This window comes from Scyliorhinus canicula, chromosome 3, assembly GCF_902713615.1.
Source record: "Scyliorhinus canicula chromosome 3, sScyCan1.1, whole genome shotgun sequence".
In the NCBI taxonomy this organism is placed as follows: Eukaryota; Metazoa; Chordata; class Chondrichthyes; order Carcharhiniformes; family Scyliorhinidae; genus Scyliorhinus; species Scyliorhinus canicula.
Window position 1 is genome coordinate 179,403,137 of NC_052148.1, and position 25,616 is coordinate 179,428,752.

A 25,616-nucleotide genomic window follows, 5' to 3' on the forward strand; every position below is an offset into this window, starting at 1 on the left:
TCCTGCTGTTTCGACTGACTTTTTGTGTCAGTTGCAAATGTGTCACAGGTCAGGTTAGAGACATGTTATTGCCACAACAAAGTGGGTCGACGTGGTTGCACAGCTCCAAATCTTGAACCCACTGGCTCAGTCGCTCTGTCTCGAACTTCTTAGGTTTATAAATTCTTGGATCCATTGGTTTAATTGTTTGACTTTCTGTTCTTTGAGTAGCAGTCTCTTTGATGTGCTGATTCTGGTGAATAATCTTGTCATCTCAGTGCAACAGTGAGCGCTGTAAGCCAGAAGTTTTATTGCTGTCTCTGTCTTTAACTATTCTGGCCTATCCAATCTTAAATGATTTGTCCACCCCTCCCCCTGCAAGAACTCCACTGGTGAGTTGCGGACAATGGAGAAATCCATTGACCTCTGGCTAGATTCTCCCGTCGCCGGAGGATGCGGCCAGAGAATCGCTCCCCACATCTTCACAAAGGAAGACATGAACAATTTACCAGAAGTTCAGAGAAACGCAAGCTTCAGTGAGGAGCTGAAGGAAATTAGCATCAGTAAAGAAATGGTTTTGGAGAAATTAACGGACTTGAAGGCAGATAAATCTTCAGGGCCTGGTGATCGTCATCCCAGAGTACTTAAGTAATTGGCCCTAGAAATAGTAGATTCATTGGTTTGAAGACCCCGCCTTCTCAACCTTGCCCCTCGCCTGAGATGTGGTGAACATCAGATTAAATCACCACCAGTCAGCTCTCCCCCCTCAAAGGGGGAAGCAGCCTATGGTCATCTGGGACTAAGGCGACTTTACCTTACCTTGGATCTATTGGTGGTCATTTTCCAAAAATCTTTGAACTCTGGAATGGTTCCAACAGATTGGAGGGCTGCTAATATAACCCCACTATTCAAAAGGGAGGTAGAGAGAAAACAGGAAACTATAGACCAGTGAATCTGACGTTGGTAGCAGGGAAGTTGTTCGAGTCCAATATCAAGAATTTCATAGCACAGCATTTGGAAAATAGTGGTATAATCAGGCAAAGTCAGCATGGGGAAAAGTCAAAAGGGAAATCATGCTTGGAAAATTTACTAGAATTCGTTGAAGATGTAACTACAGTAGTAGAGTAGTCCAGGGCGAATTGGTGGATGTGGTTTACTTAGACTTTCAGAAGGCTTTCGACAAGGTCTGACATAGCAGATTACTATGTAAAGTTAAAGCGCATGGGACTGCGGGTAGTGTCTTGAGATGGGTAGAAAGCTGGTTAGCAGACAGGAAGCAAAAAAGTGAAATAAATGGATGTTTTTCCGATTGGCAGGCAATGACTAGTGGGGTACCACAGGGATCTCTGCTGGGACCCCAACTGTTCACATTATATGGTTATGATTTGGATGAGGGAACTAAATATACTATCTCCAAATTTGCAGACGATACAAAGTTGGGTGGGAGGGTGAGCTGTGAGGAGGATGCAGAGATGCTGCAGCGGGATTTGCACAGGCTGAGTGAGTGGGCACATGCATGGCAGATGCAGTATAACGTGGATAAATGTGAAGTTATCCACTTTGGTAGCAAAAATAGAAAGGCACAATATTATTTGAATAGGTATAAATTGAGAGAGATGGATACTCAAGTGGGACCTTGGTGTCCATGTGCATCCTCGTTCTACTGGGAAGGCCAACATTTATTGCCCATCCCTAATTGCCCTTGAGCAGATGATGGTGAGTTACCTACAACTGAGTGCCTTGCTAGACCATTTTAAAAGTTAGTTAAGAGTCAACCATATTGTTGACCAAACAAGATAAATAAGAAAGGCGGATTTCCTTTCCTAATGGACACGAGTGAACCGGATGTTTCTTTTTGCGACAGCCTGATTGCTTCATTATTCATTACTTAAATTGAACTCCTCGAGTTGCTGTGGTTGTCTTTGCACTCATTTATTTCTGAAGCTTATGGAATACTACTCTAGTAATATTACTGTGGTGATATGCCTGTGAATAGTATTGTACATAGTTAGTCATACAACCTCCAACCAGCTGGTGGCGCCAGAGATCAGTCACATCACGTGGGACACGCATCAGTTGGTAGTAAGGCGTACAACAGGACAGTCGCACATAGGGTAGTTTCAGGAGAGTTTACGGAACTCAAGTAGTAACCTAGTCTGTATAGTATGCCTTCCAGAGAGAATATTCATCAATAACTCATTATTCTGGTTAAGTCACCAGCAGTTCTGTGTGCGTCATTGCAACTGCAAGGTCACAGAACACAACAATTACCACTATTCTACTGTTAATCATTTATAACAAGACTGTTTGCCTCCATATTAATAGTCATTCTATTTTTAACTGACGTCTGTGGGTTTATCGGGTCTTGTAATATTCTTATCATGTTACAACTGGGTGAGAAGGAACCAATTGGTTCTCCTTTAATTCTGTCCCTGGTTGGTCACAACAAAGATTTTAAAATTTGTTTTCTCTATATGTACCTTTTCAAATCAAAATGCATTGATTTCTTAATAAGGAAACAAACACCCAGGTTTTCTCGAGTCAAAAGAAAGAGTAAGTTTATTAGTTACTAAACCCGAGGAAAAAAATAATGAAGGCACGACAAACGCGGAGGCACAGTCACGCACATTAGAAGTAAGAAAGGTAAAGTCCAATGAAAGTTTAAAGAATATATGATCAAGTCCTTTGTTTGATTTGAGGATTATTTTGTTGAATGTTGTGGCTTTTTGAATTTAGGTGGTTTCCTGTAGAATTTTGGAGTTGACTTTGTTCAGGTCAGCACACTCGAAGATACACTTCTGGCTTCCAGAGTCAGAGAGATCTTTACTGCTCTTTTTCAATAATGATTGAGATGACTGTCATGTTTCTTTCTCTCCCTGCTTGTCTTTCTGCTCCCCCACCCTGCTTGTCCTTTCCCCTCCCAATCCCACACTTGTCTTCTTACTCCCCCCTCCCCCACTTGTCCTTTCTCCTCTTGCTTGTTCTTTCTCCTCTTGTTTGGCAGAACAGATCTTTAAAACTGTCTTCTCTATATTCCTGGGAGGGAATTCAGTTAGCATGTCTTGCATTCATTGCTGTAGACCAAGTAATCCCATTGTTTGATCTTTTCACCTCTGAAATCTTTGACACATTTAAAGATATTAATCAACAGGAGATGAGGGTTATTTTGTCCTCCACAGGATGCGCATCAAGAAGTTCTGACAAGTATTAAAATTAGCCCAGCATTTTGCATGCTATGCTTTCCTTTCAAGGTGTCCTTGTTTGAAGTGGAGCTGGACACCCCTCGGTGTGAAATTCCATGTAACAGGTCTGCAGTGTAAATCTCAGTGGAATAATGAATTTGTCGCATCAGGTGACTCGCCACAGCTATTTTTTGACCAGCATCTTTTGTATATTTTGTTTTAAACCAGTCTTCTTTAAACAGTTCAATATGTCTGTGGTTAGCTGGTGAAGTTGTAGCTAGCTCTTATTCAGTGTTACAATCCCGAGTGATAATACTGAACAAGCCAGGTCCCAAAGTGAAATCTGGTTTGACAGATGAGCAATATTACAGCAGACAAAAAGGTTGGAAAGATGTCAAACCAAATACAGGAAAAGGATGCAGATCATACTTTGCCTTTACTTTGGCAATATCTTTGCAGGCACAAACAAATTCAGACAGATAAACAATTACAATAATTATCTTATTAACATTCAGTCTAAGTATGAGGTACATGTGGATTAACAGACACAGCACACTCCACAGCTTACCGAGACATTTGCCACATTGTCAACCAGCCAGTGTCACTGAAACATTGCCTTTCTCACAAGGGTTTCTAATCTTCACCTTTGAAGATTTTGCCTTGGGATTCTCTTCAAAGATCGCTCCCACTTGGAGGTTGATCAATGTGAAGACAGCCAAAGTTTCAATCTTGTCTTTCAAGATTCCTTTCCCCTGGATCTCCGATGATACTCGAGCTTCACCTTCCAAGCACAATTTAAGATCATTGACCTTGCCAAATGGAACACCACCACTTCACATCCCTGCAGGAAGGATCCAAGCTTAGGTTGCCTCATTGGGGCTTCTCTCAAGCCCACTTGACTTCAAGTCTGCTCACTGCAGCTCTCTTTAATATAGCTCTTTTCTTTTCGATCAACTTTACTTATGGGGATCTCTTTTCTGAACTGTGTCATTATCTCTGCCAGGGACTTTCTTCTGCAGCATCTCTCTGGTTTGGGACCTTTCCCCATGGCCACCTGCCATGTCCTGGCTCCTGGGAAACACTGAACCCAATGGCACTCTGGTTCAGATTATCTGACGATAGCAACTTGGCGTCAACAGTTATGAATGAACGATTATGTTTGTTAACACAACAACTATTTACAGGGTGATGCAGATTCAATTTTTTAGTCATGGCTCTCGGATCTAACCGAGCAAAGGCCTTGTACTCTGCTGAGTTATTCTTCGTGCTAATTACCAATTGGACATGGAGGTCACATGACCCTTCAGAAGATCATCCCTTCAAGGATCTGCTACTACATCCCTTTCCCTCTAAGTTCCTTATTACACAGAATGATAGTGAATGTATACAGTTCCTCATAAGTTACAACAATAGTACTGATGCTTCAATCTCCTCTATTTCAGTCAGAACAATACTCTCGCCTGTCACAGGCTGATTAGACATTTCTTATGCTGTCGACGAATCATGGTGTAACATTGGCTTTTGGGACGATTCTCGTTCACACACATGGTTTCCACAAAATCCTGTCTTGTACGCTCACTTTGTAAGATAACAGTATTGTCTTGGCCACAAAAGTTCTTGGAATTCAGCTTGTCTACTTTGAAATTTCCCACATGAACTGGGTCATCTATTTTAAATCATCTTGCATCTTCAATTGAATCATGGTTCCTCTTGAAAATGAAATGAAAATCGCTTATTGTCATGAGTAGGCTTCAAATGAAGTTACTATGAAAAGCCCCTAGTCGCCACATTCCGGCGCCTGTTCGGGGAGGCTGTTACGGGAATCGAACCGTGCTGCTGGCCTGCTTGGTCTGCTTTCAAAGCCAGTGATTTAGCCCTGTGCTAAACAGCCCCTGTTGTAAATGAAAATTGCTTATTGTCACGATGGCCCCAATGGCTGTTAGCGGAGAAAGAAGAAGCTACAGATGGAGTTTGAGTTAGTGTCACAGGGAAGGCGGTGAGCCAACTTCGTCGTTCAAGAGGGACATTTTATGAGCATGAGGGAAGACGAGCTGAGGCAACAGGTGGCCTCATGGGAGATAGTCCAAGTTGGGGGAAGGATAAGTTTCTGTGCCGGAGAAGGTCAACAAAGTGTTTGCGAACTTTTACATGGGGCTATACAAGTCTGAGCCTCCGGAGGAAGACTTGACTGTGGTACAGTTTCTGGATGGGTTGGTTTTCCTGGGGGTGGGAAGGGAAAGAAGGCAGAAGCTGAAGGGACAATTTGGGTTGGAGGAAATTCTGAAATGGAAGTTCAATGCAACTGGGCACTGGGCCCGGATGGTTCACGACTGTGTTGGGACCACACCTATCAAAAGAATTTCCAATTGAGGGGTGTTTTAGTGTGGCTTATCCACCTACTCTGCACAGCATTGGGTTGTGGGGGTGAGACCCACGCAGACACTGGGAGAATGTGTAAACTCCACATGGGCAGTGACCCTGGGCCGGGATCGAACCCGGATCCTTGGTGGTGTGAGGCATCAGTGCTAAACACTGCGCCACGATGCGGCCCATGTTACGACTGCACCTGTTTGACATGTTTAATGATTCTCTGTCCCTGGAGGTGTTACCAGCCACACTGCTGCAGGCATCAATCTCCCTGTTCTTGAAAAAGGATACAAATCCCAGGGAGTGGGTCATAGAGGCCTATCTCTGTTGAATGCAGATGCAAATTTGCTGGCTAAGGTGCTGGCAACCTGTTTTGAGGCGTGCCTACCTGCCGGGGGTAATTTCTGAGGATCAGATGGGTTTTTTAATGGCTGGCTGTTGTCGGCCAACATTAGGAGATTGAGCGTGGTCCTGTCGCGCCCATCGGGGGGTCAGTCAAAGCTAATAATCTCTATGGACGTGGAAAAAGCGTTCGACCGGGTGGAGTGGGGTTACCTATTTGAGGTTTTTGGACGATTTGGCTTTGGGCCCAATTTCATTTAGTGATTTGACTTTTGTACAGGGGCACCCACTACAAGCATCTACACCAATGCACTGAATTTGGAATATTTTCAGTTGTATAGGGTACAAGGCAGGGATGTTCACTTCCCCGTTACTGTGTGCTTTGGCGACTGATCCCTTGGCCATTGCACTTACATCATCGGCCGGGTGGAAAAGTATAGAGAGGGGAGGTAAGGAGCGCAGGGTGATGGAGGATAGGCTTGCTGAGCCGAAGGAGTTAGTGGCCAAGTTTCAACTCGCGAGAGGCAATAATTTTGGGTATTTACAGGTGTGAAACTTTATTTGTAAGGAGCTCTCTTCGTTTCCTGAGATGTTGGTGCCTTCACTTTTGGACAAGGTGTTTGTTGTCTCTTGACGAGATAGGAGAATGGAAGATATCAGATATATATGAATCATAGAATCATAGAATTTACAGTGCAGAAGGAGGTCATATGGCTCATCAAATCTGCACTGGCTACGAGTTGATAGGAGGTATGCGGAGACTCCAGAGGCAGAGCTTTTAAGGGAACGCCAGAGACTACAGCGGAATTTGGTTTGTTAACCACCGGGAGGGCAGTGGAACAGCTCAGAAAGGTGAAGGGGGCGATTTACGAGCATGGGGAGAAAGCCTGCAGGATGCTTGCACAGCAGCTCAAAAAGGGAGGCAACTAGAGAAATATGGAAAGTTATTGATGGGGATGGGAACTTAGTTGGGGACTGGGCGGGGGTGAGCAAGACCTTTCGGGTTTTTATAGCAGGTTGCACAGGTCGGAACCCCCTGTGGGGCCGGAGGGGATGAGGCACTTTTTGGATGGCTGACTTTCCCGAAGGTGGATGGGGAGCTGGTAGAAGGGCTTGGGGTCCCGATTGAGCTGGAGGAGGTAGTGGAGGGTCTGATGGCCATGCAGTCGAGCGAGGCCCCAGGACCGAATGGGTACCCAGCCAAGTTCTATAAAAAAGTTCTCTGGCATATTGGGGCCGGTGCTGATGAACGTCTTTAACAAGGCTATGGAAAGAGGGGCTCTGCCCCAGATGATGTCACAGGCCATGATCTCACTCATTCTGAAAAGGGACAAGGACCCGCAGCGATGTGGGTCTTACAGGCCGATTTTCTTGCTGAACGCAGATGCCAAACTTCTGGCCAAAATTCTGTCCTCCAGAACTGAGGACTGTATACCGAATGTTATGGTGGAGGGTCAGACTGGATTCGTTGAGGGCAGGCAGCTGGTGACCAATATAAGAAGGCTGCTAAACGTGATCATGATGCCCCCGGAAGGTAGGGATGTTAAGGTGGTGCTCGCGATGGACGCGGAAAAAGGTGTTGACTGGGTCGAGTGGGATTACTTATGGGAGATGCTGGAGCGGGTCGGGTTTGGAAAGGGCTTTGTTGACTGTGTTAGGTTGCTGTAATGGGCTCTGGTTGCTAGTGTACGGACAAACAGGATGACTTTGGACTATTTCAGGCTGCACCGGGGGATGAGATGTTTGCGCTGGCGATAGAGCCGCTGGCAATTGAGGGGCCTCAAGGGGCTGGAAGGGGTTGGTCCGGGTGGGGGGGTGGAGCACAGAGACCTGCTGTATGCGGATGACGTACTACTGTATGTCTCAGACCCAATGGAGGGGATGGAAAAAATTATGGGAATTTTAGGGGAATTCGGCAGGTTTTCGGGGTATAAGCAGACCAAGGCAGGCCAGCAGCACTGTTCAATTCCCGTAACAGCCTCCCCGAACAGGCACCGGAATGTGGCGACTAGAGGCTTTTCACAGTGACCTCATTTGAAGCCTACTTGTGACAAGCGATTTTCATTTCATTCATTTTCACCGGTCCAGTGGTGGTGGAGGCTCTGAGAGTCTGGATGCAGTAGAGGAAATGTGGGAGCAGAGGGGGCATCGGTCTGGGCCCCAATCTGCGATAATTACCGGTTTACCCCGGGGAGGATGGACAGGGGGTTGCGAATTTGGCGGAGAGCGGGGATTGAGAGGATGGGGACTTGTTCCTAGAAGGAAGCTTCCCGAGTATGAGGGTGCTGGAGGAGAAGTTTGCATTGGTGGGTGGAATTGAATTCCGATACTTACAGGTACGGGACTTTTTGTGGAAGCAGGTATCAACCTTCCCACTCCTACCGCTAAGGGGGATTCAGGATAGGGTGGTCTCTAGAGGATGGATAGGAGAGGGGAGCGTCTCAGACATGTATATAGAACTTGTGGGTTCGGAGGAGACGCAGACCGAGGAGCTGAAGCAAAAGTGGGAGGAGGAGCTTGGGGGGGGAGATAGAGGAGGGCCTCTGGGCGGACGCGTTGGATAGGGTCAACGCGACCGCAACATATGCCAGGCTCAGCCTGATCCAATTTAAGGTCTTTCACCGGGCTCACATGACAGTGGCTCGGTTGAGCAGATTCTTTGGGGTGGAGGATAGGTGTGTGAAGTGTGCAGTGGGAAGCGACGTCGAACCATATCCATATGTTCTGGGCATGTCTAAACTGAGGGGATTTTGCCAGGGGTTTGCCGACGCCATGTCCATGGTATTAAACACGAGGGTGGCAATGAGTCCAGAGGTGGCGATTTTTGGGGTGTCGCAGGATCCGGGAATCAAGGAGGAGAAAGAGGCTGAAATTCTGGCCTTTGCTTCCCTGGTAGCCCGGAGGCGCATATTACTAGCATGGAGGGACTCGAAGCCCCCAAAATTGGAGACCTGGCTTTCAGATATGGCTGGCTTCCTCTGCCTAGAGAAAATTAAGTTCGCCATGAGAGGGTCTCTGTTAGGGTTCGCCCGGAGGTGACAACCATTTGTCGACTTCCTTGCAGAGAATTAATCGTTAGCAGAAAGGGGTGGAGGGGGTTAGGTTGGCGTAGATTAGGGGGATAAGTAATGGTAGGACCTGTGGGAGAGGGAGGTGGTTATTTCATAGAATTTACAGTGCAGAAGGAGGCCATTCAGCCCATCGAGTCTGCACCGGCTCTTGGAAAGAGCACCCTACCCAAGGTCAACAACTCCACCCTGTCCCCATAACCCCACCCAACACTAAGGGCAATTTTGGACTCTAAGGGCAATTTATCATGGCCAATCCACCTAACCTGCACATCTTTGGACTGTGGGAGGAAACCGGAGCACCCGGAGGAAACCCACACACACGGGGAGGATGTGCAGACTCTGCACAGACAGTGACCCCAATCCACCTAACCTGCACATCTTTGGACTGTGGGAGGAAACCGGAGCACCCGGAGGAAACCCACACACACGGGGAGGATGTGCAGACTCTGCACAGACAGTGACCCCAATCCACCTAACCTGCACATCTTTGGACTGTGGGAGGAAACCGGAGCACCCGGAGGAAACCCACACACACGGGGAGGATGTGCAGACTCTGCACAGACAGTGACCCAAGCGGGAATCGAACTTGGGACCCTGGAGTTGTGAAGCGAACGTGCTATTCACAATGCTACCATGCTGCCCAAAAATGAGTCCCACTTCAGAGAACTAGTGGGTGAAAAATCGACAAGGATGGTATTTGCACTATGTTTATATTTTCCTTGTTATGTACATAGAACATAGAACAATACAGCACAGAACAGGCCCTTCGGCCCTCAATGTTGTGCCGAGCCATGATCACCCTACTCAAACCCACGTATCCACCCTATACCCGCAACCCAACACCCCCCCCCCCCCCCTTAACCTTACTTTTATTAGGACACTACGGGCAATTTAGCATAGCCAATCCACCTAACCCGCACATCTTTGGACTGTGGGAGGAAACCGGAGCACCTGGAGGAAACCCACGCACACAGGGGGAGGACGTGCAGACTCCACACAGACAGTGACCCAGCCGGGAATCGAACCTGGGACCCTGGAGCTGTGAAGCATTTATGCTAACCACCATGTACATTGTTGATTTTGTTGCTGTTACAATGCCAAATAAATGCCTCAATAAAATGTTTATTATATAAAAGAAAAATCTGCACTTGCCCTTGGAAAGAGCACCCTACTTAATCCCACGACTCCACCCTTTCCCCATAACCCTATCTAACTTTTTGGACACTAAGGGACAATTTATCACAGCCAATCCAACTAACCTGCACATCTTTGGACTGTGAGAAGAAACCGGAGCACCCGGAGTAAATCCACACAGACACAGGGAGAACGCGCAAACTCCACACAGTCACCCGAAGCCGGAATTGAACTCTAGTCCCTGGAGCTGTGATGCAACAGTGCTAACGACTATGCCACCGTGTGCCCTAATGGGCAGATGGTAACAATAGAGAAGGCACTGGAGAAAGTAAAGGGGAAATGGGAAGATGAGTTGGCTTTGGTTTTGTATGGGGGTATGTGGGCTGAGGCTCTGCATAAGGTTAACTACATCTCCCCGTGATCGAGGTTATGTTTAATACAGTTAAAGTGGTGCATAAGGCACTCTTGACCAGGGCACATATGAGTGGGTTCTTCCTGGGTGTAGAGGATAGATGTGAGCGTTGTTCAAGAGGACCGGTGAAACAGTCGCACATGTTTTGGTCTTGTCCTAAGCTAGTTACGTACTGGGTTTCCTTCTTTGAAACATGGGAGTAGAGTGGATCCATGCCCAATGGTGCGATCTTTGGAGTGTCGATCTACCGGGGCTGCAAGAGGAGAGGAAGGTTGATGTCTTGACCTTCGCTTCTTTAATAGCCCGGAGGTGAGTCTTGATTGGATGGAGGGCATTGGCGCCGCCTAAGGGGACTAGGGGATTTGTTAGAATTCCTGCATTTGGAAAAAATTAAGTGTGCCATTCGGGGATCAGAGGATGGATTTTACTCTAGATGAATGCCGTTCATGACCTTCTTTAAGAAGTTGGTTGTTGTCAGCAGTTAGAGAGCGGTGGTTACGTAGGGGTTGGGGAGGAGGGGCTGGGGTGGAGTGGGTTCTGGGTTATTCCGGGTTGGGTTTGGCTGTATTGGGATATTTTTAAAGAAGTTGTATAAATTTGCTATGTATGCTATAATTGAAATTTGTTTCTGAATAAAAATATTAACGATCTCTTGGGGAAGAATGACCATAATATTATAAAGTTCCTTATTAGCATGGAGAGTGATGTAGTAAAATTCAAAATGGGGCCGTGGATCTAAATAAAGTGAACTATGAGGGTATGATGTGCAAATTGGCAAGGATAGATTGAGGAACGTTAGTAAAGGGGTGAATGATGGCTAGACAATGGTTTGTATTTAAAGAAAGTATGCATGAATTACAACAATTACTCATTCCTGTCTGGCAATGAGGTAGTTGAGACTATCACTGTCTTTGTTACTGAATGACCCATTCAAGTTGGGAAATACACTTAGATTGCCTTGGGTGCTGCTTGTCCCCGGGTTATCTGTACAAGTGACCTTATGGGAACAAAATCTCCCATTGACTTTGCTTAAGTGTATTACCCTCCACGGGACCTATGGGATAGGAATGCTTGTCTTCCCCATGCTCCTTGTGGAGTACGAGCTTCCCTGCTAGGGGCGGAGTAATATATGTATATATTATTTGTATATAATTGCCTTCTTTAAAGATGTGTATATTTTTGAACTTTCTTTATTTTCTGAGCCAATTAGATTAATCATATGTATCACAGTGATCATTGCTTTATGCTTGAAACCAGAATGTTAATGTTGCTGCACCATTTCATTACGGGAGGCTGTGAGAACAGTGTATGGCAAGAGACCTGGGTTGTCTCTTTTCAGGAAGGCTCACCACATCTTGTTCCAATCAAGCTCTTGACAGGCCGGCAGCGGGCCTATTCTCGAGTCAAGGACACTGGGGATGGGTGGGGGCGAAGAGGGATCCGGCGGAAGTCTAGAGTTGCATTGAATTACAACACTACTGGGGAGGCGGTGGTTAGTGCTGGTATGACACCCAACCAAGACCTAGGGGTAGCGCTGGATCCCAGGCCGGAGGTGAGTGATGGCAGGAGGGGCATTGTGAGGTGTGCCTTGCAGGGAAGTGTCATTGGCTGCAAAGAAAGAAGGGGTAGTTGTCACTGGGTACCCCCCTCCCATCCTGATGCCAGTCCCCATGATCAAAGACCCCTAGGATCCCACAATAACACCCCCACTGGTTGATTAAATGCATGTCCCGCCATCAAACTCACCACAGGGAGAACACAAGATTCTGCCCTCAGTTGCTTTAGCTCTAGCTGAGGAATATTGAGTTAAACGTAGCTCACCCAGTGAAATTAGTTGACAATGCAGGCCAAGAATGAATGACTCAGCAGGGCACCTCGCACAATATTTTCCCTTTGTGGCAGCAGGGGGCTCAGTTGTCTATAATTGCGTGCGTGTATGTTTGTGTAACTGTGTGTTTGTGTTTGCGCGTTTGTGTTCTCTTTACTTAAACCTTTCATGATGCTATCTTTGTGTTCCACTCTGGTAGTAAGTTTTAGTAAATTTGGTTAAATAAAAGAATATTAGATTTAATAACGTTTTGGGAATTGATCAGCTTTGGCAAATTGCTGCAGTATTGCTGTAGAAAGGATACATTTCAAGGAACATTGATGTTGGAGGGTGTGGATGTTGAGGTTAGTGAATGAGGTGCGAATAGAGGGGACTGCATGGTCCTGTTGAGTTTCTTGAACTGCACTTACCCAGGGAAAAACAAAGTGTATCCAGAGTGGAGTTGTTCCAAATAACAACTTTAGGTAATATTGGTCCTGAAATGATATCACAAAATAGAATCATACAAGCATTTTCAGTTTATTTTAAATTCCTCTAGCCACTCTTTCTGGACTTGTTTACCTCACATAATGGAGAGAGGACTTTCAGATGAAATACAAACAATATTTGTGTGATTGTTTGTGTGTGGTATAATGTTGAAGCAAATTCCACTTGTATAAATAATTTCTTTCAGAGATTTGTAAATTGTGTGGTTAAGGTGAATGTTGATGCAAGATTTGGCTACTGTATTGTTTTGAATTGGTTTTATATTAAATGCTCTTGTGTGCTTAAGTGGCATATCTTTGCTTTGATCATTTTGTTCTATTAAGTTTTCGTATATGTTTATTTACTTGTAGTGTTCTACAGTGTACTGAAAATGTTCTTGCCGGCGACACTGCTCGAAGCCATCAGTGTTCTGTTTGTAACATCTCCTTCAGCTCTGAGTCAAGGTTTTGTATTGAACCACATTTGCCTGTTTTGTAACCCGTTTGACCTTTTTGTTTTATTACGACGTCTTGATTTCCAACCTTGGCTGTTTGCATGCAAATTAAAACCCAAATACGAAAGTAACACTGCCTTGCTTCTTCCCTACTCTGGTTGGGCAAAGCATGATGGAAGTCAGAGACTCTGCTTTGTAGCATGTATTAACCTGGTCTGCATGCAATAGAAAGATGCTACGTTCTTATCACATTGTGGTTCTTACCAACTCTCTACCACAGTTTTGAGCAGCATAAGGAAGCCTGCAAAGGCGATGCCAGGTTTGTTTGCAAGGCTGATAGCTGTGGGAAAAGATTCAAGAGCAAAGATGCCTTAAAGAAGCATAAGGAGAATGTACACACAGGTAAGAACACTGATAAAAGGAGAGAATGATCTAAACTCTCTGACTTGAGGAAACATTGACAGATTAGAGTATATACAAAGATGTGTAGCTTGATTTGAGATTTTTGCTTATCCTTATAAAGCAGTACATTATAATTACTTGATAATAGTTTATGTTCAAGTATTAAATTTAACAACATAGTTTTTTTTATTTGTGATTCAAACTCCTAAGCACTGCTGGATGTAGAGAAGTATGTTCTCCATCCTGGGATGTTTTTGTTGCATTAGAAGCACTGGCGCTAACGGATTTGCTCTGTTTATTTTCAGGGTAAGTTTCAGAGTAGTGGCAGTGCTATGACAAATGTATGTGTACACAAGGCAGCCTCCTGCTGACTACCACCTGCCACCCTCCCCCCCCAGCTGATGAATGAGTGTTCCTCCATGTGAAAGAAACACTGAGGGTGAAAAGGGCACAATCTGAACTCTGCGTGGCAGACTTCAATGTCCATCAGTAAGAGTGGTTCATTGCACCACTGCAGAATGAGTTGGCTGGTTCCTAGCAGCCAAATTGGTTCTGCAGCAGGCAGCGAGGGAACCAGTGAGGGAAAAATTGACTTGATCTTCAACCATACCAATTCACCTGTCTTAGATAAATCTGTCTATGGCCGTATTGATAAGAGTGACTACAGCATAGTCCTGGAGACAGAACCTCATCTTCAGACTGTGCTGTGTGACACTTTCACTGTATTAAATGAGAGAGATTCAGAATAAATCTAGCAGCTTAATACTGGGCATCCATGATACATTGTGGGTCATCAGCTCGAAAGAATTACATTTTGCCATTATCTATCATCTCATTTCCTGTTGCAAGACTTGGACTACATTAAGGTCTGGGCTGATAAGTGTCAAGTAACATTCAAGCCCCTAACATTCACGCCACACAAGAGCCAGGCAGTGACAGCTTCCAACAATAGAAAGTCTAACTATCTGGCGCTGGAGGGTGTGCAGAAGAGATTCACTAGGTTAATCCTAGAGCTGAAGGGGTTGGATTACGAGGAGAGGTTGAGTAGACTGGGACTGTACTCATTGGAATTTAGATGGATGAGGGGGGATCTTACAGAAACATATAAAATTATGAAGGGAATAGATAGGATAGATGCGGGCAGGTTGTTTCCACTGACGGGTAAAAGCAGAACTTGGGGGCATAGCCTCAAAATAAGGGGAAGTAGATTTAGGACTGAGTTGAGAAGGAACCTCTTCACCCAAAGGGTTGTGAATCTATGGAATTCCTTGCCCAGCGAAGCAGTCGAGGCTCCTTCATTAAATGTTTTTAAGATAAGGATAGAGAGTTTTTTGAAGAAAAAAGGGATTAAGGGTTATGGTGTTCGGGCCGGAAAGTGGAGCTGAGTCCACAAAAGATCAGCCATGATCTCTATGAATGGCGGAGCAGGCCCGAGGGGCCAGATGGTCTACTCCTGCTCGTAGTTCTTATGTTCTTTTGTTCTTATGACATTCGATTATCACATCCCCCACTTCTGGTTTACCACTGACTTGCAAGTTAACTGGATTGGCCACACAAACGCTGTGGCTATAAGAACAAGTAAGATGGAAATTCTATGATAAGTGGCTCACCTCCTCATCAAAGCCTAAACACCATCTACAAGACACAAATGTGATGGAATACTCTTCACTTGCCTGAATGATTGCAGCTCTAAAAACTCATTAAGCTTGATTTTAAAATCCAGGAAGAACAACCATTTTATTAGTACCCACTCTACCACTGGGATACCACGTCCAAAATGTGTACCATCTGCAAGCTGCAATGTGGCAAATCACCAAGGCTTCTTCGACAGCGCCAATCAAACTCATGACCTCTGCCACCTATAAGGAGAAGAGCACGAAGTACTTGGTAACGGCAGCATCTGCAGGTTTCCCTCCAAGTCACACCTGGAAATCTATCACTGTTGCTTTACCATTGATGGAATCCTGGAACTACCCATATAACAGTACTGTTAACTACTGTTACTGTACCCCTTGACCACACAGACTGCATCAGGTCAAGTTAGTGGGCGGGATTCTCTGGTTCCCCAGCCAAGTGTTTCTCAGTGATGTGCCATTTGCTGGTGGTGGGATTCTATCTTCCCACCACTTATCCATGTGATTTCCCATGTAACCACTCAATGCTGCAGGGAACCCCGCTGGTGCGCATGCGCTGCTGGCGGGAAAAATGAATTGCAAAGACCGGAGAATTCTGGCCAGTATCTCACCACCACGTTCTCAGGGATAAGAAATAAATGGTGGCCTTTCTGGCAATGTTTACATCCTGTGAATAAATATAAAAATGATTAGCAGTTTTCCCGTGGGACATTGGAAATTTTCATGTCTTTTCCAAGTTTTCAAAGAAGTCTAAAGGCATGAAATTCTACAAAGACAGGACAGGAATGGGAGTTTTGTGACTTTTGCAGAATTTCAATCTTTTGCAATGTTTTTTCCAGAATCCACTTTCCCCTCTTTATAATCTTTGTTTGCTTTGTATGTCCAGAATCCAGTTCAGGGTTTCTCCTCCTGATCCTGCCTATTGCTGCTATTAATTGGCTGTTTTGGAGACTCAGATCAACAACCATCATTGGCCGAGGAGCCTGTCAATCAGGGTGGTCTGCAGTTTAAATTGGCTGCTTTGGACGCTGCCAACACAGCAGCAGTAATTGGCCCAGTGGTGTGCGCCAGATTCCTCAGTCCTTCTTGCTTATCTCATGTGTGGAAAGATGTGTTTGTTGGTATCAGTTGCAGATGTTTGTTGTGAAGGCAGAGGATTTGATGGACACTTTTTCCCCCAGAGCTGGAGCGAGGTAAATAAGGTAAGGTAGAGCAGGAACAAGCACTTGGCGGAGGAGACAATGTCTAAAATGATACTGAATATCTATAGTTGGAACATGGAAAGTCATGGAATTTTATTTAAGGTGCAGGAACGACATTCCGTTAGTGCATCTGTTTGAACTTGCAACTTGGGGGCTGGTTTAGCACAGGGCTAAATCGCTGGCTTTGAAAGCAGACCAAGGCAGGCCAGCAGCACGGTTGAATCCCCGTAGCAGCCTCCCCGAACAGGCACCGGAATGCGATGACTAGGGGCTTTTCACAGTAACTTCATTTGAAGCCTACTTGTGACAATAAGCGAGTTTTCATTTCATTTTTCAACTTGATAGCACATCTTTTTCTTTTTGTTAATGGGGCGAAACCTTGAAGGCTGTGCCAGCATTTATTGTCCATCCCTAATTGCCCTATCAGGGGTCAGTTAAGAGGCTATCACATTGCTGTGGATCTGGAGTCACATGTAGGCCAGACTACGCAAGGATGGCAGATTTCCTTCCCTACAGGACATTAGTAAACCAGATGGCTTTTTCCGACAATTGGCAATGGTTTCATGAGAACTTATAATTTCAGATTTTTCTTGAACTCAAAATTCACCATCTGCAGTGGTGGGATTTGAACCTGGGTTCCCAGAACATGACTCTGGGTCTCTGGTTTACTAGTCCAATGACAATACCACTATGCCACTGCCTCCCTTTTTAAATCTTGTGTATGTGCCATTGCTTTCAAGCAATGTTTGGGACTTTCACGTTCGGTGGTACAGAACTTTAGTATTGCTGAAGCTTTTTGCCTTGCACTCATAAGGACAATCCCAAGAATGTTTGGTAGTTAACTATCAGTTGCCATCAACTTGTGCATTCTCCATGGCGATGCCTCTACCAACCAACCAGCACCCCTTTTCACCAGTATAAAATTGTTGTTTCCTGACATTGGGACTCTTGCGATCATCCTGATGATTGGAAGACAAAAAGCTTTGACAAAATGTAATTTTTCAGCAATACTTTCAAGTCTGTTTATGTGAATCTTGCTCAATATTTAGGGAATGTCTGTACAGAGTTTGTGTTCAGTTTCAATGTTGTGCTTACTGTGCTCCACAGCAATTAAATGATTGGTGCTATTGAAATACTTTACTTAATTGCTACTTAAAAATTGTAGATCCTGGTGGCATTTCAAGAGATGTCAAGTTTTGTTATGAGCTGCTCTTGCCACACGGGACAATGTTAGCTATGTTTCTAATCAAAGAACCATTTCAGTGTCTGAATGAATAATAAGTCGTCTTTGTCCATTGCACATTTTTCACAGCTACTTATCCCAAGAAGGAAGTTGTAAAGTTGTAAAATGAAAAGTTGAATCTTGCAAACAGAAACCACTCCACAATTTAAAGTTTTTTTCCTAATTGAGTGTAAAACTAAAATGATAAGTCCGTTCAGGGCTATAGTTGCGGGGCGGGGGGGGGGGGGGGGGGGGGGGGGGGTGGGGGGGGGGGTGTTGTGGTGTGTTTTCGAAGTGTAAAACATCATCTAGCCTGATAACTCTGGAGGGAAACTCAGTGGAAGGAGTGAAAGCCATGCTGTGGTAGGTCTCATCACCAAGTGTGTTGGGCCAAGGATAGTGTTTCATACAAAAATAATAGTAAATGTCTCCTTCACACATCCTCGACGCAATCAGTTTCACAGGCAATAACTTGGAAGAACGTCACTTTTCCCTCGGTGGTTCCCCAAAGACTAGTTAGGTATCATGTATTGGTCAAACAGAGCAATCAAAATTACCTCAAAGGGCCGCCTTCCGCATGCCGCAGTCAGGTTTTAGTACAGCATTTTGACTCTTATTAGACTTGAACCTGGATTGTTTTAAGTATGTGAAATAGAAGCCTATCCGAAAAGAAATCCTGTTGGATATGAGAAATGTCTTTAGGGATTCTGGTAAATGATGGAAGACATAACTAAAAATCTTAAAAGGTTATCGAATATATCCCAAGTAGCAATTTCAAAAAGTATTTTTTTTAAAGCATGCCTTGTATAAATCCGAGTACTGGAAGACATTAAAGTTATTACTGTCTGGACCAGAGTACCAAAAGTAACACTAAACAGGGCCTCATTAGAAGTGTGGGCTTCCGTTTGTTTTGGTGTGCTCTGTGAAACTGGATCATGTCAAAGTAATCTGGATTGTATCTCTGCGCGTTTTTAAAAGATGCCAGTGACTGTTACGAAAGAAGATACTGGCTGGATGGAAATGGAACTACAATGCAGTAACCCAGTCCGAGGTTTCAGATGATGCTGCAAACCCCAAGGGAAGTTGACTTATTGCCGGGAATCCTTTGCCACCCATCCAGTTTTGAAATTTCTTCTTAATTTCTGCTGCCTGATCGTGTAACGTGATCCAGGCCCTATCAGAATCTTGAGTTGGTGAACAAGATGATGCAAGACTTTGAACAGGAATCAAATCTATGGGGAGTATTTTTAGTCTATAAAGTATTCCACCCAGCTTTGTCTGGTTTTCGAAAAAAGTAGAAATAGGTATCAAGTAGAAAATACTGGTAACAGTTTGCATCTTCCTTCCATCTTGGAATCTCTACGATTAATAGAATATTGAGGGAAATGTGCCCCCTGTGATAAATGGTACTTTGGATCAGTCTAATAAAATAATCCAGATTTGTGTGAATCTGATGCATTTTACTAGTTGGGTGTTTTATGTATATTAACAGCTTCTGAAGGTTGATGGCCCAGGATTAGTTTTTAATCTAGTCTGCACTGCTGTTCCTCATAACAGTGAGGAGAGCCACCCTCTTCTGAGCATGTCACCTGAACCAGGAAGAAGACATGAAAGCCAGGATTTTTGTGGGCCAGTCAGTTGGTAATTGTTTGCAAAATGGTTTGTAACCTTCTGAACTCGTGAGTCGCATTCTATAAATACAAGCATTTCTTTTTTGAAATGGCAACGTAGCCTTGGCCCAACTATCTGATCTTCCTGGCACCCAACTGCATTTACCTGGGGTAATCTAATTAATATACAGGCAGGAACCCTGCAGCTCAGCAACTCGACACCACCAATTAAGCAGGCCAGAAGGTTTTCCAAGCTGTATGGAAAGAGTGAGTGCGAGCACAGGGAGAGCAAAAAGGGCATCAGGATTGGGGTGTCTGCTGGAGTCAAGTCCCAAAGTTTCTTGGACACTTCTGGTTATGTTGTCAGAGATGAGGGCAAGAGGGAAAGGTTGCATGGAACCCATTACCAGATACCCTAAAAAGGCATGGTGCTGGCTGTATGAAAGGAAGTAGTGCAGGCACTACATTACAATGTTACAGTACCAAAATGGTGTTAATGATTTCAGAACAGCCAAGGAAAGTGAAGGTGTTAATTTCCACACACAACATGAAATAATACTGGAAGGACAGTACAGCTCCATATCATGGTTGTTCACAATGGAAGTGAAGAAATTAATAAAATGGAACAATACACCGAAAAAATAACACGAAAAATAACACGGAAAATAACACGAAAAAATAACACGGAAAATAACACGAAAAAAAAACACAAAGAAAGCAGCACGGTAGCATGGTGGTTAGCATAAATGCTTCACAGCTCCAGGGTCCCTGGTTCGGTTCCCGGCTGGGTCACTGTCTGTGTGGAGTCTGCATGTCCTCCCCGTGTGTGCGTGGGTTTCCTCCGGGTGCTCCAGTTTCCTCCCACAGTCCAAAGATGTGCGGGTTAGGTGGATTGGCCATGCTAAATTGCCCGTAGTGTTATTAAAAGTAAGGTTAAGGTTAAGGGGGGGGGGGGGGTCGTTGGGTTATGGGTATAGGGTGGATACGTGGGTTTGAGTAGGGTGATCATTGCTCCGCACAACATTGAGGGCCGAACGGCCTGTTCTGTGCTGTACTGTTCTATGTTCTATAACCCTCCTAAAGCTACAGGTTCTTCTACTGTTCCTTATCTCACTTCCTGAAAACAAGGGTGGTAATTCTTGAGTGAAAGTGAAGAGAATGAAGCACCCTGCGCTCATTAGCATGAGCAGAATGGAATGAGATTCAGGTGCATTTGTTTTTGTGAAGGAACAGGACACCACAATCAACAGCAAAATGGGTAAACATATGCCAGCACTTCGCCTTTGGGTAGGGTTGGGAAATAAACTCTACAACTTGGCATCTGTGTTTGTCCGGGGGACTTTGGAAGAGAGTATTGAGTATTTTTAAAAGTTCTTCCAGTGGATGGAGGCGCAGCTCATTCAGAAGATGAATGGATGACCTGATGAATGAGCTGTGCTCTGAAAGCTAGTGACTCAAAACATATCTGTTGGACTTTAACCTGGTGTTATGGCTAGTCTAGTTCAGTTTCTGGTCAATGGTGTGGTTAGCTCAGTTCAATTTCTGGTCAATGGTAACCTTCAGAATGTTGATCGTGGGGGATTCAGCAATGGTAATGCAATTGAATGTCAAGAGGTGATGGTTAGATTCTTTCTTGTTGGAGATGGGTGGCACGGCAGCACAATTGTTAACACTGTTGCTTCACAGCGCCAGGGACCCTAGTTCGATTCCCAGTTTGGGTCACTGTCTGTGTGGCGTCTGCACGTTGTCCCCTTGTCGACTCGATGTGGGTTTCCTCCGGGTGCTCCAGTTTCCTCCCCAATGTCACAAAGTGCTTGTTAGGTAAATTGGACATTCTGAATTCTCCCTCTGTGCACACAAACAGGTGCTGTAGTGTGGCGACTAAGGGCTTTTCACAGTAACTTCATTGCAGTGTTAATGTAAACCTACTTGTGACACTAGTAAAGATTATTATGTTATTGTCTGGCACTTGCATGGCGTGAATATAACTTGGCACTTATCAGCCTATGCATGAACATTGTCCAGGCCTTGCTGTATATGGACACGGAATGCTTCAGTATCTGAGGAGTCACAAATGGTGCTGAATATTGAGCAATTATCAGCAAACATCCCCACTTAAGATGGAAGGAAGGTAATTGATGAAGCGGTGGTTGGGCCGAGGAAGCTATCCTGAGGAACATTTGCAGGGATGTCCTGGGACTGAAATTATTATTCTTGAACAACCACAACAATCGTACTTGGTGCTAGGTATGACTCCAACCAGTGCAGCGATTTGTGCCCCCAGCCCCCTCCGATTCCCATTGACTCCAGTTTTGGCTCCATGGCATCACACTCTGCCAAATGCCTTCTTGATGTCAATGGCAGTCACTCTCACCTGCCCTCTTGAGTTCAATTTTTTTTAAATCCATGCTTGGAGCAAGGTTGTAATGAGGTCAGGAGCTGAGAGCCCCTTGGTGGACCCAAACTGAGCGTCCATGAGCTGGTTATTGGTACTTGATATCATTGTCGATGACCCCTTGTATGAATTCGCAGTTATTAATTATTTTCAAGGTCTTCTATCATTATTCTGTTTCTGAATCACCAATGGGACGGAAACTTTTAGAATAATAAAACTTTCATCCAATAGATTTTGGCCCTTCACCGTAGAAGGACTTTGATAAGTAAGCTGGCAGCTCCAGATTGCCCAGTCCTGCATTTGGTTCTTGGACTTTACCGTGGCATATTACTCATTCAAGGACCAGCCGATGTACAACTACTGAGTGAACCAGATGAATTCCTCATGGGGTGAATCAGAGAATGTCCTGGAAGGGGACATGTATTAGCTGCTTCTTTCCTGGGGGAAGGTGTCAGAAGGGCTGCACTAGGTTGAGGCTCATTATTCTAGGGCAGGCTGATTCACAGGCAGTGGAACTGGTCTTCTCTTCTGTTTTGCAGATAATGGATAGGTTGAAGGAGTCTGCACTCCATATATCACAGTGTGCAGGAGGGTGCGAGAAAATGTGGTTTACTAGCAGTCCAGCAAATTGCTTTAAGGCCACATAGAGGCAGCCATGATTTTCCTAAAACAGCCTAGCTCAAGGATGCAGGCCTGATTATTCAACCTGTTGCAGGCCATTGAGCCAGTTGCAGTGTCCCCTCTACTGCTGAAATGGAGGCAAATTTCACCATGAATATCAATACTGAAGTGTCCACTCTCCCTAAAGGAGCCAACCTGATGATACTTCCAGTGGGGAGCATTTCTGTTAAATCTGCGTTTGAATGGAAATTGCACACTGAGACTTTGAGGTTTTTCTTCTTGAAAAAGCATGGAGTGGGTGATGTAACATAATGTAATTCATCACAGACTGAGGGATTTATTTTGGGCAGGGAATTGGATAGGAATTAACCATTCTTTATATAAAGTTGTTCTATCCATAGAACATAGAACATAGAACATAGAACAGTACAGCACAGAACAGGCCCTTCGGCCCTCGATGTTGTGCCGAGCAATGATCACCCTACTTAAACCCACGTAACCCGTAACCCAACAATCCCCCCATTAACCTTACACTATGGGCAATTTAGCATGGCCAATCCACCTAACCCGCACACCTTTGGACTGTGGGAGGAAACCGGAGCACCCGGAGGAAACCCACGCACACACGGGGAGGACGTGCAGACTCCACACAGATAGTGACCCAGCCGGGAATCGAACCTGGAACCCTGGAGCTGTGAAGCATTGATGCTAACCACCATGCTACCGTGAGGCCCCTTCACGGTAATAGCGTGATACTAGCGATTAGAAATAACATTGAGTAAGTTTAAAATTCTGTTATTATCAAGATGTTTTCAGTAATTCCTATTTGGGGTAGCAAGGGAGGGAAATTAATGTAAGTAAGACAAGATCCTTATTGCTCCTACCTGCTGTGGCAAATGCAGGATTTTAGATATATTAGATTATAAACGTTTGGCAATTTAAGAGTTAAAAGCCTGGGGTAAGTGTGTTTGACTGCAATAGTCATGTTTTTAAAATGAATCTTGTTTTGCAAGACCAGAAAGCTTTTAGGAGCCAGAGGTGAAATTGACCTGAGTAAAAATGACCTGGGCTGATGCGCTATTGTTTGACTAGGGGGAATCCCTTTGGAGTTAATTTATTTTCAGCTTGGGAAGAAGGTGTTCGGGAATTTTGAGGAAGCATTTTTGGGTTGAGTTCTGATCTGACTACCTTTTAGACCACGAGTAAAGTCTTTTGCTGTCACAGTAGGATACCTTTTTTAAAAAAAAGAGTAATAAAAGTAGAGCAGACATGTCTGTGGACAAGGAGAAAGCTGAAACAAACCAGTTGAAATAGCTTTTTGAATACATCCAGCCAGAGTCTACAGGGGTTCGAACAAGAGCCAAATCTGTTCTGGAAAGCAAATAATTAATTTGTGACATTCGGATGTGGGAAGGATTGAGAGCTGTTAAATTTTTCTCTTTCATTTTGTTTAACTGGGAATAGAGTTAGTAACTAAGGACATTGTATATACTGTAGTGAGTAGTATTGTTTCAGGGGTTCTTGTAAGCTATTTTCTGGTGTGATATAGGAGTTCAATATTGTGTTAATAATAAAATTTTGATTTAAAATTCCAAATTTCTATTTCTTCATGCAACTCCTGGAGTGAAGAATTCTTTCTGCACAGTCTTACAAAATAAACAAAGATATTGGGATTTCGGTCCAGTATCCTAGCCGCTGTTGGGGCATATATGTTCCAGCACAGCTGAGTACGAGCAGGTCCAATAGCAAGCTCAACACAGAAAATTACTTTTCCTCCTCAATTTTGTTCTCCTGTTTTTGTCACTTTTTGTATGGCTTTACTTTATTGAGAAGTGTAGCCTTACTTTCTTGAACCAAGAAACAGATTTGGCTGAAAATGTTACATAGCTGTGCCGCCACCTTCATTGAATTAACTTCTGAAAGAAGTTCCAGAGGCATCTGCTCAGAATGTTTAGAAAACAAAGCTATAGGAAATGACTTTAAAATTGGAGCAATCTCAGTCTGTGATGGGAGAAGGCAGATAAAGTTACGTGGGAAACATTGGTGTAAGGCTACAGAGGAAAGGGTCCCAGTTCACAAATGGGAAATTCAGATTAGTTTGGAAAAGACTGATTTTGAATTATCACATTTCTGATATGAATTTCAGTAAGATTACTACTCTCTCTACTCTCTCACTCACTCTCTCTCGCTCTCTCTCTCGCTCTCTCTCGCTCTCTCTCTCTCTCAACCTCTCTTGCTCTCTCTCTCGCTCTCTCGCTCTCGCTCACTCGCTCTCACTTGCTCTTTCGCTCTCACTCGCAATCTCTCTCAATCTCTTGCTCTCTCGCGCTTGCAATCTCTCTCAATCTCTCTCTCAAACTCTCTATCTCTCTCAACCTCAACCCCTTTCTATTCACTGTCTCAGCACCTATTTTTCATATTGAAAAAGTTCTCAGATACTTGATCAGTTCACTTTATCAGAAAGATTAATGCACTGATTTTATATTATAACAAGATCAATTTCAATCACTCAGTAATTTCAGATGTGAAAAAGAATTGTATATATTAGGGCTAAAATTAGTTTTGCCATTAGCAAAACATTTGTTGATCAGCTCGGAGCCCATTTTGTGCTACGAACCTAGCCCAATTTTACTCTTACTGAGATTGTCAGATCATGCTTAAAACATGAATGCAAATGTAAAACAATCTGGATGTGGAAATTTGAAATAAAAATAGTTGGTGTAAAGTTGCTGATCTGCAATATTAAATATGTCCACAAAATGCTGTTTGACCAGCTGGATATTTTCAGTTTTTATTCGTGCTCAAAGCCTACATAAGTGAGAAGCATTTTTACATGATTTCTCAAGATTTTTTACCCTTTAGTTTCCTTCAGCTTTATAACTTGGATTAGTTGAATAGGTGAGCCAAATATCTCATTGCCTTTAAGAATATCATCATCCTTCAATTCACTATATTATTGGAGCTACTTCTTAATGTCAAGGCTTTTTTTTCCTATTGGCATGGAACAATTACTAAGGTTGTTAGTAAGTTTCAGCTAGCCATAATGATAGGTGGCACAGTGATTAGCACTGCTGCCTCACAGTTCCAGGGACCTGGGTTCTATTCCAGCCTCAGCTGACTGTGTGGAGTTTGCACTTTCTCCCCATGTCTGTGTGGATTCCCTTCGGGTGCTATGGTTTCCTCCCACAGTCGAAAGATGTGCAGGTTGGTGGATTGGCCATGCTAAATTGCCCCTTAGTGTCCAAAAGGTTAGTTTGTCGCACAACATCGTGGGCTTAAGGGCCTGTACTGTGCTG

General features: G+C 44.3%; 1 protein-coding gene across 4 annotated transcripts in view; it reads left to right on the forward strand.

The window, feature by feature from the left end:
• The window catches only part of prdm5 (PR domain containing 5), a 432,322-nt gene that overhangs the window by 89,166 nt on the left and 317,540 nt on the right, over window positions 1-25,616 (forward strand). For 3 of the 4 annotated variants that reach the window (XM_038791835.1, XM_038791837.1, XM_038791839.1), the window contains exons 6-7: window positions 13,152-13,244; window positions 13,515-13,636. In XM_038791835.1, the coding sequence (XP_038647763.1) occupies window positions 13,152-13,244; window positions 13,515-13,636 (215 nt within the window). The remainder of the gene's footprint in view (window positions 1-13,151; window positions 13,245-13,514; window positions 13,637-25,616) is intronic. The other variant, XM_038791838.1, reaches the window with a different exon arrangement.